At 39.2% G+C, this 14,900-nt stretch overlaps 1 protein-coding gene across 1 annotated transcript in view; it reads left to right on the top strand.

Moving 5' to 3' along the window:
• Positions 1–14,900, top strand: part of LOC122797954 — a 507,423-nt gene that overhangs the window by 111,037 nt on the left and 381,486 nt on the right. The window contains exon 5 of the mRNA XM_044066475.1: positions 6,750–6,782. Within this exon, the coding sequence (XP_043922410.1) occupies positions 6,750–6,782 (33 nt within the window). The remainder of the gene's footprint in view (positions 1–6,749; positions 6,783–14,900) is intronic.

Below are 14,900 nucleotides of genomic sequence, written 5' to 3'. Positions count from 1 at the left end.
CCTAGTGCTAGCCCTACACATGTGTATGCTGGACAGTTGTGGACCGTACATGGCAGAGTGGACAGTTCACCATCTCCGGCCACAAACATGGGAACTGCTCCTGCCAAGAGTGGCAATGGCACCACCATGCCCACAGTCAGATGCAGTGCTACTAGCTGACAGTGACTGGTGTCTGCTGGGCCCATGTCCCCTACAGGACCACCCAGGACCACGTGTCCATGGCCTGCCATGTCATGGTGTGGGCAGCACACTCCCTTCTGTATTGCTGGAGGTACTGCCACTAGGGGAGCATGACTGTACATGGCCATGTGGACTTTCAGCAGATGGTGTTTCTGACCTTACGTGCTGTAAGGTCTGCTGGTATTTACTAAATTACACTGTATCCAGTGACTTGTCAGTTCCAGGCATCCATTTGTTGTTTCTCAACTCTTGGGCTCCAAACCAGTCATTTCGCATAAAGAAAGCCAAAATCTGCAATCTTGTGGCAGGAGAGGGGTGATTTCACCCATCTGTGCTGAGAATTGCTGGCAGAAAGCTCATTGTTTGCTTACTTGAATAACATGTTAGCATAGTATAAATCTTCATGTATAAGCCTTGTGTTTTTGTGAGTCTTGGCCCATTTATCCAGAGCTGCTCATCTTTTGATGATGATACCAGAGACTTTGAATGATTTTGCAAGTATCTGAAGCTATCCAAGGCTTGAAAAAATGGAGCTAAGTGCATGTTTACTCTTGTATTGCTTATTCACATTAATCTGTGAAGATTTACTGTTGTGTTTATTTGTTTTGCTGTACTTATTTATTTATTTAATATTTATTTACTGGGAAAGTCCAACTTGGAACAAAGCCAATATTCAGCAGTGGACTGGGGAGAAATGCTCCAGACACATATCTTTGTGACACGGGAAGAAACCCACACAGATGCAGGAAGGACATGCAGACTCTGCACAGAAGGCACCCCAGCTAAGAATCAAACTGGAGAACCTCTTGCTGTGAGGTGAGAATGCAACCACTGCACCATCCAGCTTCCTTAAAGTTTAAGTCACTTGAAAAACTGCTGCAAGGAGGGGCTGCTGTTCAGTACTGCATTATATTGCAGTACTGAACAGTACTGCATTATATTGCAGCCAGTGATTTGTTAGTTAGTTCAAGGCATCTGTTTGTGGCTCCTCAAAATGTGGGTTTCATACCAGTCATTTTACATTTAGAGGGTTAAAGTCTGCACTCTTGTGGCAGGAAAGGGCTGACTTCAGCCATCTAAGCTGGGAATTGCTGGCAGAAAGCTCAATGTGTGCTTACCAGATTGGCATTTTGGCTTAGTTAGTGTAAATCTTACATTTTCAGAGCATATATAAGCCCTGTGTTAGTACAAAGCTGCTCTTCACTCGGTGGCAGTTAGTGGTATCTTGTTTATATGCAGTCTCCTGAACTTGACATTTTCCTATGAAAAAAACACCTTGGCACTCTGCCTCAGTCCTGTGATACTCACGTGACAACTAGTTTGCGTGATGAGCAGCATTTATGCACTCAGGACTATTTAAGTCTGCATTACAGTATTATCACACCCAGGATAATCACTGCTCAGGGAATAACTGGCTTTGGTGCTGGGCAGCATATTTGACTAGGCTAACTGCAGATTAAATCAAGTATGCACTTCCCCTACCGCATCTAGTTATAAACCCCCTTCACTCCTTTCCCTTGCAAGTACAGTTTAGACCTGCAACCATGGATGGGCACTTTTCTATCATTTCTGTGTCCAGCTTGGTGGATATAGTCATCCTGAGGCAATGTAGCAATTGCCTAATGTACACTGACAACCACTTAATTCTCCAACAGTCAAATACAGTATGTGACAGATGTAGTTACACTTTGACACTGTAGGCTTGACCCCTCCATTAATTGGGAGGCATACATGACCCCTAACATGCAGACCCAAAGATTTCTCCACTTTGTGAATTCAAATACCCTGGAGCAGTAGGTCTAGGGAATCTGCACAACAGAGCATTAGGCCCCTCATTGATATAAACAAGTGAATCAGGGTACTAGTCAAGTCTCTGAAAGCAAACTTTGAGGTAAATATAGTCTCCAAAGCTAAGAATAACCATAAGGCATTTTCAGTTATGTCTGCAATCTTAAGGGCAACACCCAACATTATACAAAATTAGTTATAAATGGCATCCCCTCTACTCAGCCAAAAGATATAGCAAATCTGCTGGCTGATAAATTTGGCTCGTTTCACTTTCCCATCACCCCGTTCTAAACCAATAAATACCCACCTCCACTCCACCACCAGATATCACCAAAGAACAGGTTGCCACCTGCCCTCTCTAAAGCTAAAAGCACTGCATCAATGGGGCCTGATGATATATCAGGTTACCTTTTATATAGTTTAAATCAGGACCTATCATCTCCAATAAGATCTATATTTCACCACAGCTATGGACATGCTTTGTTCCATTAGAGAACAGCTATGGTCATCCCTCTTCATGAAGGAAGATTGTCAACCGATCCAGGAAATTACAGACCCAAAAGCTTGACTAGTCGTATCTGTAAGGCCATGGAAATAATAAACATGGACCTGATAAATAATGACATAGGAAACCTCCAAACACTAGACCCGACCCAATTTGGCTTCATCAAGGGCAGGTCATACCTACTAAATCTGGTGGAATTCTTTGAGTAAGTCTCTAAGGCCATGGATGAGGATAGAGCAGTGCATACCACCTACCTCGATCTGAACAAGGCATTTGACACAGTTCCTCTCTCAGGTATTATAAATAAACTCACAAAACTGGGCATAAATCCCTGCATCAATAGATGGATAGCCAATTCGGAGAGAAAGCACACAAACAACACCTAAAGCCCGGTAGCATATAAAAAAGGTAAAATAAAATTAGAATAGATGAGCTGGTCACCACGGACAGCTTAAAAATACAAAAATTATCAAAAACAAATACAAAATAAATACAAAAGATGAGCGCTTTCAGGCAAAAGCCCTTCTTCAGATCTTAAAAGCTCAAAACAAAGCAACACCTAAAAGCCCTAAAGAAGCCACCAGGCTTAGAGAATTAACTAATGGACACATAGTATCAATTAAGCAATCTTTGTGATCTGAGAGATGGCTTTAAAGGAACAGTGCTGTTCAAATCAGGCAAACTGTTAGCTCTCAACTTAACAATCCATTTCATCTCAACAAACCCAGTGCCCAGCAGTGTCCCCACCTCTGTTATTCATTGCAATCAATTGTATTGCCATAAAATTAAAACTATGTTCTGGAAAATTCTTTATGTGTCTTGTAAGTACATTGGTTGTATTCTGTAGTCTAATGTCACTGAGATGTTTCAAAACTCGATCCTTCAGCGACATATTAGTTTTGGCCACATAAAATCAAGAACATCCATCACATAAGGCAAGGTATACCAAGTCCTTGCTCCTGCAGTTTGCACATACCCTAAAGTCAAAAACTTGTCCAGAACATGGATGGTGAAAAAACTTGCACAAGAAATAAACCCACAAACCTTGCACGACCTGCAAGGAAAAATACCAAACTTGTTAGTCACAGAGGCAGAGCTCAGTCTAGTACACAAATCTCTATAACATGACTGCCTCCTAAGGCAAAGAGCATTCCTGAAGCTAAAGCAGGGAGAAAAAACAATGACCCTGGATATAGTCTCATCAAGCCTTAAAATGGACCAGTTTTTCCAAATAATGTCACAGACAATTCTGGTATCACCTGAATATGTCAGAGTCATACGGGTGGTATGAGGCTTGTAAAGGCTGCTGTGCAGTTAGACTAGTAAATTCCCATGAACCTATGACAGAGTCTGACTTTGTACATGTGGTGGCGAATTTACTAGGGTCTCATATTACAGTCTAGTCTAATAGGAAATTTGATGTCTTCCTATAATGTGTAGTACTATTAATTATTTTTATTTATTTATTTATTTATTTATTTGCAGTTGGTTTACCAGGATAGTCCATTGGGCCATTTGAACCCGTTTTCAATGGAGTCCTGGGGAGAAAAGCTCCAATAGCACTCTAGGTTACAATAGTTTAAAGATTATACTTATACAAAGGTTGCAGTTTTGAACAAGACCTTTACAATTTATACAGCAAACATTGCAAAAAATACACACTATTGATGAGGTTGGAGTTAAAAATGACTGGCAATGGAACATTGCATTGTACAGCTGAGAGGCATTTCTTCTTAGGAATATACAGTTCATAGTTACAGTCTGATTCATTGTTTACAAAATGCATATAGTAGCAGCAGTCTGATGCAATATATAACTAACATATAAGTACTGGAATAAAAGTATATGGAGAGATGAATAGAAGGAGAAAGTTTTAGAAGAGAATAAGATCGAGAGAGAAGTGAGAAAGAGAGAAAGAAGGAATCTAAGGCCTTGAATGAGGTGAGGAAGGGGTTTGTTTCCATAGAAGAATGTAACAGGAGTTTGATATCATTTGTTATGTGGGGAGAGAGCAGGAGCATTCCCATTGGGATATTAGGTGTGAGTGAAGAGATTTTTTAAAAGAGTAATGGTTAGAAGTAGTACGAATGGAGGGTGGTAGGGATGTAGGGGAGTTTGAGTTTATGTCCAACAAATTGATTTTGACATCATCTAGTAGTATTTGTTTCTTTTGGGGAATTGTTATTGTTATACAATGTGGGATATCTTCCAGTGTAGCTATTCTGTTGCCAGGAGGGATGCAAAGGACAGTAATACATATTTAAAAAGAAGCACACACCAAGACAACGAAGCTGAGACCCAGCTATAGCGATGGTTGTAACCACTAAAATCAAAAATATTACCATGCGCTGGGTCAAACGGCTGGTGGATAAAAGTACTTAATTCTCACTGTCCAGCAAACAAATCTGAAAAGACTTTGCCCATACCACGATATAACAAAATGTTTGCATCCAAAAAACAGCAACGAAAACTGCAGATAAATGTTGGAATCAAGCCGTTTATTATTTAAAATGTAAGCGCTTTCACCCGAAGGCTTCCTCAGACATTCTAATTGCACATATTCCATTAAGAATTTATATACTTGGGTAATTCAATCCATTGGTTAAAAATAGTCATGTGTAAAAGCGAAATAACTATTATTTAAAACAATACAAGCGCTATTATATATAGCAACAACAGGCTACTTTAAGAAATATAATTTACAAAGATGCATCTGAAACTCTAAAGCAGCTCTATGCAGGTGCCAATATAATCAAACAAAATCATTTAAAAATACAATAATTTAAAAATGTAATATCAAAGAAATCTAATAAGTCCTATAAAGGCTGTCACTAGGGTCTAAAACATCTCTTTTTCCTCAAAAAAGGTGCTATATGTATCCTATCATTGAGACCAGGGTATTTATCTGCCCTACACCTGATGATCCATCTCATCTCCCTTTCTAAAGTGTAATTTATAAAGTGTAATTTATAAGGTCCCCTCCTCTAACATTGGTAAAAACCTCCTGTATAACACAGAAAGTAAAAGTGTGTTGAGAACCTGAAGATTTAACATGCCTGGCTAGTGCGTTCAATGATAGGATACATATAGCACCTTTTTTGAGGAAAAAGAGATGTTTTAGACCCTAGTGACAGCCTTTATAGGACTTATTAGAATTCTTTGATATTACATTTTTAAATGATTGTATTTTTAAATGATTTTGTTTGATTATATTGGCACCTGCATAGAGCTGTTTTAGAGTTTCAGATGCATCTTTGTAAATTATATTTCTTAAAGTAGCCTGTTGTTGCTATATATAATAGCGCTTGTATTGTTTTAAATAATAGTTATTATTTCGCTTTTACACATGACTATTTTTAACCAATGGATTGAATTACCCAGGTATATAAATTCTTAATGGAATATGTGCAATTAGAATGTCTGAGGAAGCCTTCGGGTGAAAGTGCTTACATTTTAAATAATAAACGGCTTGATTCCAACATTTATCTGCAGTTTTCGTTGCTGTTTTTTGGATGCAAACATTTTGTTATATCGTGGTATGGGCAAAGTCTTTTCAGATTTGTTTGCTGGACAGTGAGAATTAAGTACTTTTATCCACCAGCCGTTTGACCCAGCGCATGGTAATATTTTTGATTTTAGTAATACATATTTATTTATTATCAGGAAAGTTTTACAAAGCTCTGCTGAATTAAATTTGGTATTGATTTGCTGTAGAGGGAAATATAGTTGTTGGGAAATATTAAAGCAATAACATAACCTTTTCACTTTATATGGTCATTATGAATGGTATTATGGTGTGGGTGTGATTTTGTAGTTGTTTATGTTGAGTTTAAGCCAACTTTCAATTGCAACAAGAATGTCAGGCTTGTGCTGGATAATCCAGACATGTAGTTCAGCGTTTTTCTCTCTTATGCTTCTAATATTTATGGTGGTAACAGTTATTAGAACTAATATTATTATTATATTATTCATTTTCATTATTACTGTTATATTATTCATCCTTCTCTAATGCTAAGCAGGTATTATGTTATAGGGACAGATGTATCTTTCAAGTGATGGCCCTGAAGCAATGGTCTAATTAAGTCAATTGTTCAGTAACATAATATACATGTGGAGATCATGTGCATCAAATTCAGATCAGTATAATATAGGTATTATGTAAGCCATTGTCAAAGATGTCAAAGATTTTCTTCTTCAACATTTACTGCTGTGAAAAGTATGTCTGTGTCCCAGAAAGTGGGTTATTTAATGTTCTCTCGTTTTTGTTTCTTTGCAGGGAGTAAGGGAATGGTGTATGGTACTGTCAAAGGTATTTTAACATTTTTATTTAATTTCATAAATAAAAAAAAGTTTAAGTATTTTAAGAAATATGCAGCCATAAATCAAATGAAGTATATTAAAGGGTACTAAAGACATAAGTTTGCATAGGCCTTTTACAAACTACCTATGCAGAATTCAGTGGTTTAATTATTTCGGTATATTTGATCTCAAACATTCTAAATTGTATGTTCTTGTAATGTGTCTGTTCTTATAATGGGCGGGTAGTAAAATAACATGAGCATTTTATTAGCATTAAAATACAGTCTAGTTCTGTTGCCATTGCTTGTATATGTATTATTTCCTTTTTGTATTAGAACTAGGTGGCTACTATCATGTATATTTTACAGCAGCAATTAATCAACCCAGCTTATAAAGCTACATTGTTTCAACTTATGGCAGAATGTTTTAGAGTAAAGGAGAGGTGTACTGTGAAACAAACCTTTGTTACGAGAAAGGACATTTCTGTAAAGGATGTAAGAAAGTACTGTAAATGTTTTACTGATGTCAAAAAGTCCAAAGTACTAAACTGCCAGATGCATGATTAGAAAATGTTTACTAAACACCCAATGCAATTTGTATCTATCTGTTTTGTATTTCTGATGCTGCACAATTTAAGACAGTTGAATAAATGTATGTAACCAGTCAGAAATAAACTATCCCCGGGATTCATGAAGCTTGGCACAAGGACGGTGTTAGCCTTGCGCTGAGCATGTGGCGTAGAGATGGATCAGCAGCACCATATGTATATTAATGAAGGCACGCTGTCGCACCATCCACGTGCACAGGAAATATGTGCGAGTGCAGGGGGCATGATTAAGCGCTGCACAGAGGCGTGAGCATGTCAGCTACAGTCGTGCAACCTAAAATGCTGACTAGTACAGCCTGCCTCTAATAGTAATCACTCCTGTCAGTGTCCATGGATACTGAAATGTATGCAAAGCATACAAAAGAGTTCCGCGAGCACCAAAATAAAATCACAGGAGTAAACACACAAACACGTAGCTGAATGTTGAGCCCCCGTCCCTCGAACAATTACATTTAAAACCCCTTGTCCGTATTTCATTGTAGTGTTGATTTTTATACCAAGTGAAAGTGAAACGCAGCGTGTTTGCGCGCTGCTGCCCTTTGCTAAGCCTAGCCCAATGGTCAGAGCATTCACTTAATATCTGCCCATTCACGGTCCGAGTCGTCCATGTCTAGATGGCCCAACAATGAATGGGTATAACCTGGGTCAACCTACCATGTCATGAAAGATAAGTATTTGCGTGTACCTATGTGCGTGAAGTACAGCAGGTGGAAGACCAAATATGCTAGGGTTGGCCTCAAAACCATAATGGTACCAGAGATATGTAGAATAGGCAATGTGTACTGCTGTCTGTACCATGGGCTAACAACCAGGGAAGGGATGGATGGTGTGTATGTGGATATTGGAGGGGGTGATGGGTAATGTAATAATCCGCCAAGGGGAGACTGGGTCGGATGTACAATAGGTGAACTGGAGGTGTACGAGGGTGCAGTGGGAGAATCCAAAAGGAAACTAAAGAACATACATTCACATCCCCAATACACCCTGTCAGGTCATATTGCAGAACACAATCCCACAAACATATGAACATTAAAATGTATGATATACATGTACAGAAACGGTACCGGCTCACACCACATAATGGTTTGGCCTGAACTGAGCTATCCAACCCCTACACAACTGGATACATAATTGAATACCCATTGTCCCCTTCACAGCACCCCCCCCCCTTGCTGAACGACCACCAAAACCACCCATACTTGGGCTGCGAGCTTGGGCCAGCCATATCTGCACATAGTGCCCCCTACTCACATCTAGTAGGCAGTCTCACCCTAAGCAGTCTCAGGCCTGCAAACTAGGTATCCCATGCATGTATAATAATCCCTCATTTTCATTTAGCCAAAAGAATGGTGTCATTGGCGTTCACAATTTTTGGACATTCCTCGTGGGATAAGTGTCTGTTCTCAAGATTAGACATGGTGGCACAACATGATTTCCACCCCTGTTGACATCCGGACACAAGTCGGATTAGCAGTACTTGTCCACAACCCTGCTCAGCCTCCACCCAGTCCTGCAGAACCTACGACCTATGATTAAACACCTGACCATGATGCATGTCTCCCCATGTGCATTATCGGGAATAAATACCTTTCACATGTTCCCAAGAAGCTTCTCCATAGCCATCTTCCAAATAGTACACGTCCACAAATTGTATACCCTGTCCAGGTTCCACATCGTAATGATCCACACAACTCCTGTATACAAATGGTACAGGTCCCTCCCGGATATGGGTGTTCATATACATGGGCATGTATAACCCCAGATATGTAGTCATATATCTATAAATGTACATACTTATATTCGCATAGCTACACATCACACATACATGCATATAAGTAGTTGTCAGGTATGTGTCCTATTTATAAATATGTATACTTGCAAACGTATACATATGTCTCTCAGAAACATATGAACATTAACATGTACTATACATATGTACACCAACCGTCACATTTGTTGCCAGTAGTGTGGAATGCCAGTAGTAAAGTTATATATCCTAACTACAATCCATGCAGAATGTATCACGGATGGTTTAGTGGTCAAACCAGTGACTATGGTGTTTCTGTTCCTGAGTCCAAGCCGTGCAAGGGCTGCTAATTTTATATGATGCCCAGGGTAATGGCTGTCAGATATAGGGTGAGTAAGGCACATTCAGGCAGACATAAGTGGGTATGCGCAGTGGTAAATGGCAGTCATTCAACAGTATGGGAAATGTAAATAAGCATGTAGGTGTATATGCATGTGTGTGTACAAACAGAGATATAGACATATACATGAAGAGTGAACATGGTCACAATAAAGCATTCATAACGAATGCAAAGGAAAACAGCAGCAGAACCCCTGTATTATTTAGTGCTGTCATGTCAAGCTGGCCAGAGGTGAGCAAGCCTCCTACGTCTCCATCCAGAAGTAGGATGCTAGCAGTGGGACTATCTTTGTCCACATGCTAAGTCTGACTTTCAAACAGGTACAGGACAGTCCCAGTCTCAGTCAGATGAGCCAAAAACTGGGAGGCTATTTGAACACCCTGACCATTATATGAACGTATGTTCCAGGACTATAAGCTTGGGACGTCTGAATATACTTGGAGTGAGTCAACATGCGGGACGGGTCTAGAGCGGTAGGGAGTGGTGCATGTATAGTCGTGTAGTTTTTCCAACTGGAGAATGGATGACTGCTGTGTTAGTGAAGTGTTGCGGCGTGTGTTTGGGTAACTATGAACCATGGGTATACATGCAAATGAAGCAGCACAGCAATAGTGTAGTGGTTAAAGCATCCGCCTAATGAGCAGACATTGCCAGTTTGACTGCAGCACACACCATTTACAATGCAGAATCCGTATACAAGCATATTCTGACATTTTATGCTGTATAACGATGTAATACCATTGAAATGTGAACTGGAGTAATGTATCACAGTAAGAATGGAGAATGTGTTTGTGTGACGGGAAGCGGTGGTGAAATATAGCGAAACAGAAAGCCACTGCTGAAAAGTGTTGTACCCAGCCTTTGTTCAACAGCCCTTGGTCTGCCTAGCAACACAATAAACTAACTTGGCAAGGCTCGACATCAGGACCCTACACACCACAACCAATGTGATTTACCACTAAGCCACATATAAAGAACAAACATGGTCACAATAAAGCATTCATAATGAATGCGAAGGAAAACAGCAGCAGAGGTCCTGTATTATTTAATGCTGTCATACCAAGCTGGCCAGAGGTGAGCAAACCCCCTGCATCTACAACCACAGGTAAGATGCTAACATTGGGACTAACTTTGTCCACGTGCTAAGTCTGACTGTCAAACAGGTACAGGGCACTCCCAGTCCCTAGTCAGACAAGCTGAAAACCAGAAGACTATTTGAACACCCTGACCATTGTATGAACGTATGTTCCAGGACAATAAGCTTGGAATGTCTGAATATACTTGGAGTGAGTCAACATGCGGGACGGGTCTAGAGGGGTAGGGAGTGATGCATGTGTAGTGGTGCGGTTTTCCAACTGGAGAATGGATGACTGCTGTGTTAGTAAAGTGTTGAGATGTGTGTTCGGGTAACTATGAACCATGGGTATACATCAAAATGAAGCAGCACACCAATAGTGTAGTGGTTAGAGCATCTGCCTAATGAACAGGCATTCACGGTTCAAGTTCAACTATAGCACATATCATTTTCCATGTGGAATGAATGTCGGTCTGCTGTAAAACCGACATAATAACATGTAAAAGTGAACTTGAGTATCGCATGGGACTTTTATCTAAATCCATTCAATCAAAGCGGTACTGTCATAATGAATAAGGCACAAGTAAGCACAAATAAGCAGCAGTAAACATATATAACAAACAGTAAGCAAATCTGAGTGTGGTTGCACAGATGTAAGCAGTGCCCAGCATAGGGAATGTATATAAGTATGTACAGATGTAATATATATATATATATATATATATATATATATATATATATATATATATATATATATGTATGTATATATACACACACCCACACACACACACACGCACACGCACACACACACACACACAAACATATATATAAATATATATGAAGAATGAACATCGTAACAATAAAACATAGAAAAGGAATGAGAAGGGAATCAACAGCAACTAAAGTATTATATAGTGCTGTCAGCATATGTCATATCAAGCTGGCCAGGAGTGAACAAAGCACTGCTACTCACACCACAGGCAGGAATTTACCAGTGGGAGTAACATTGTTGATCTGCTAAGTCTACTTTACAAACAATCAGATGGTAGTCCCCAGTGGGACTACCAAAAATTGACAGCATATTTGGATCTCTGTGCATTACACAAGCAGGGGCAGGTATGTTCAAGGACTAAATGGTGGGAGAGCATGATAATACATGTGTTGTGACAACATACATGTAGGGCCCCTAACACTGGGGGGAGGGCAATGTGAGGAGCTATGTCATGGCCGTGAAAACAACTGGATAATGGATGGATTGCATGTATATCGAACTCAGTTGGGGTTGGGGAACCATGGGCATGTGATTATGGATCCAGGCGTGTCATTGTTGGATGGCCTGGTTATAACTGGACCGCCTTGTGGAGGCCAGCGAGTCAGTTATAAGTATGTATGCATACACACATGCATACATCTATATGTAGATGTACAGTCCCTGTAACATATCCATTCCATTTGCAGACATAAACACATGAATGTGCCCTTACAAACCTTGACAGTAGATAGAATAATAGGCAGTGTATAAGAGGGAAGGGCTGAAAATGCTAAAATGCAGAAGTGTGTACAATGTCCAAAGTCAGTGCTGTGCTGAATAAATCAAATGTGAGGACTGTCTCACGCAGGGAATTGTCCCTGTGATCTGCCTGCAAAGGCAACTCCAAATACTAAACCAGTCTATTTGTAAATGAAACACGTCGAACACGTACATAATTAGTTCTCATGTGTAACGTGTACATTACCATATAGTCAGACTAATTAATTCATTGTAGTGTCATGTTAATGGGAGTAAGTATGTAAGGACGTAAGAGTCTAATCTTGACATAAACACAACTGTGTCCCATGTGGGATAACGCAAATATTGCGATTAATGTCCTATTGGTCACTCATGTCACCAATGTTTGTGGACTAAATGTTAGGGATTCCTGAGGATACCTGTAGTGAGTCAACCGATGGGATGGGTCTACAGGGGTAGGGAGAAGCCAATGTGTACTGGTGTGGATACACCTCGAATCCAACTGGAAAATGGATGACTGCAGTGTTAGTGAAGTGCTGGGGTGAGTGATTGGGGAAGTAGAAGACATGGGTATATGGGTATATATGCAACTGAAACAGCACAGCAATTGTGTATTGGTGAGAGCATTCGCCTAACGGACAGGCATTCACGGTCTGAGTCCCACACTAGCATATATCATTTACCATGTGGAATGTGTATATAAACATATTTACACATCATATTGCTGTGCAACCTACATAAAAACATGTACATGTGAACTGGAGTACTGCATGAAATGTGTAATTAATGTCATTGAATCTCAGTGTTAGTGACATAATTAATAAGTTACTATTAAGCAAGTGTAAGCACAAATATGCAGTAGTAAACGTAACTAAGCACCAGTAAGCATGTTTAAGTGCGTTTGCGCGGGGGTTAATGGGGCAACAGTGTTAATGCAGTTGCTGACCTCCAAATCCAGTGTCAAACCACATATTTGTGTTAGTCTTAACATGTGTGTGTAAAATGTAGAAGTTACAGTTGTTCTCAGTTTGTTTTTGCATTTTATCGATTTAACTGATTTACACACAACTGTTAACATTAACATCCAAACCACATGGCTTGAGACTGGAGTCGGAGCTGAGCACCCGCATTGAAAGTGTTTGCCCGAAAGCAGCACAGTGCATAAACAAAGACAAAAGCCTACTATTACAGCAGTCTAGCCATTATAGGAAAGCAGGCATTGTAGAAAACATTTTCGTTGTCAAATACCCATCCTCAACATCTCTAATTATACTAACTCTGCTTCTTTAAGCTGTGAGGATGCGATTACAATCAGTAAACAGTGATCATTTGTTTGTTAAGAGTGTCAGGAATGGATTTAGGAAGGCATCACTGTACCCGGAAATAACTGTGTTTACGACGTATATATCTGTTGCTAATGTACAAGGCTTTTACATAATTAATCCAAGTTGAAGCCTAATCCTAACAACTTGTGTCTTGTAAGCCCTTCACGGCAAACATACATAGCAATTTCACTGTCTTTTAATCATCATTTCACAGGCCTCACAGAGGACTGAAACTGTCCGATTACAAATGGTCAGCATGACTACGTCTTTGTAAAATGTAAGCATAGGCAGTTACTTCATGTTAGGCATTTCACGCAGTGTACATATCACCATGTCATGCCTAATTAACAGAAGAAAGGAATGTCATGTTATTTGCAAGTATTTCCTTATTACTGATTTGCTGCCTGTGCGATTTACTGGGGCAACACTTTAAATCGATTGCTCCGCTGTAATGCAGTACCTTAACACGTCTGTCAGGCAGACATGTGTAAAATTAGACTAATTACTTGGTTAAACATTTAATTATTAACACAAACATTTTATACCGACATGTGCTCAACAGGCATGTTAATGAGCTGCATTACACCTGAATGATTGCATTAATAGTGTTGCCCTGATAACGGAAATGTACCCATTCAACAGTATAGCACATGTATTCAATTACGTAGATGTATGTGTGTTAATGTCTATAGATATATATATATATATATATATATATTTATATATACATTCATAGATATAGGTTTTTATATATATATATATATATATATATATATATATATATATATATATATATATATACACACACACACACACACACATACATAGATATAGATTTTATATATATATATATATATATATATATACATATATACATATATATATATATACATATATATACATATATATATATATATATATGTATATATATATATATATATATATATATATATATATACATACATACATACATATAGATAATTTATCCCAAGAACAAACCTCGTGACAACAAAACATTAGAAAAGAATGAAAAGGAAAACACCAGCAACCCCTGTATTATGTACTGGTGTTAATCCCAAGGCAAGTGTGTTTCTGTCCGACACATGGGTTTAGACTGTATTCTGGGTAATAATAGGGTTGTTGGCATTACTCACCAGGCTTATTGCCAAATCTATGGGTATGTCTCGCCAACCCAGTCACTTGGGTGATTGTGACATATATGGCCACCGTATAGGAAACTACAAAACACACTCCCCAACACATCCAGTGGCTAGACACTCAAAGCCACCAACACAAAGGATATGACTGACAAACAATCACACCTGCTATGCCTCAGAATAGAACATCTACCTAACTACTTTAACACACTACAGCATTACGCAGTTACTGAACATGCTACCGAGATTACTGGGTTACAGCAGTCCGAGAGGTGTATTTCTAGGTGGGTGACATCAGCAGCCTTGC

The sequence above is a fragment of the Protopterus annectens genome, chromosome 3.part1 (genome assembly GCF_019279795.1).
Source record: "Protopterus annectens isolate FY-2018-M chromosome 3.part1, PAN1.0, whole genome shotgun sequence".
NCBI classification, from domain to species: domain Eukaryota; kingdom Metazoa; phylum Chordata; order Ceratodontiformes; family Protopteridae; genus Protopterus; species Protopterus annectens.
The sequence above is the reverse complement of the archived record's forward strand: the minus strand, read 5'-3'. Positions and strand labels throughout refer to the sequence as shown.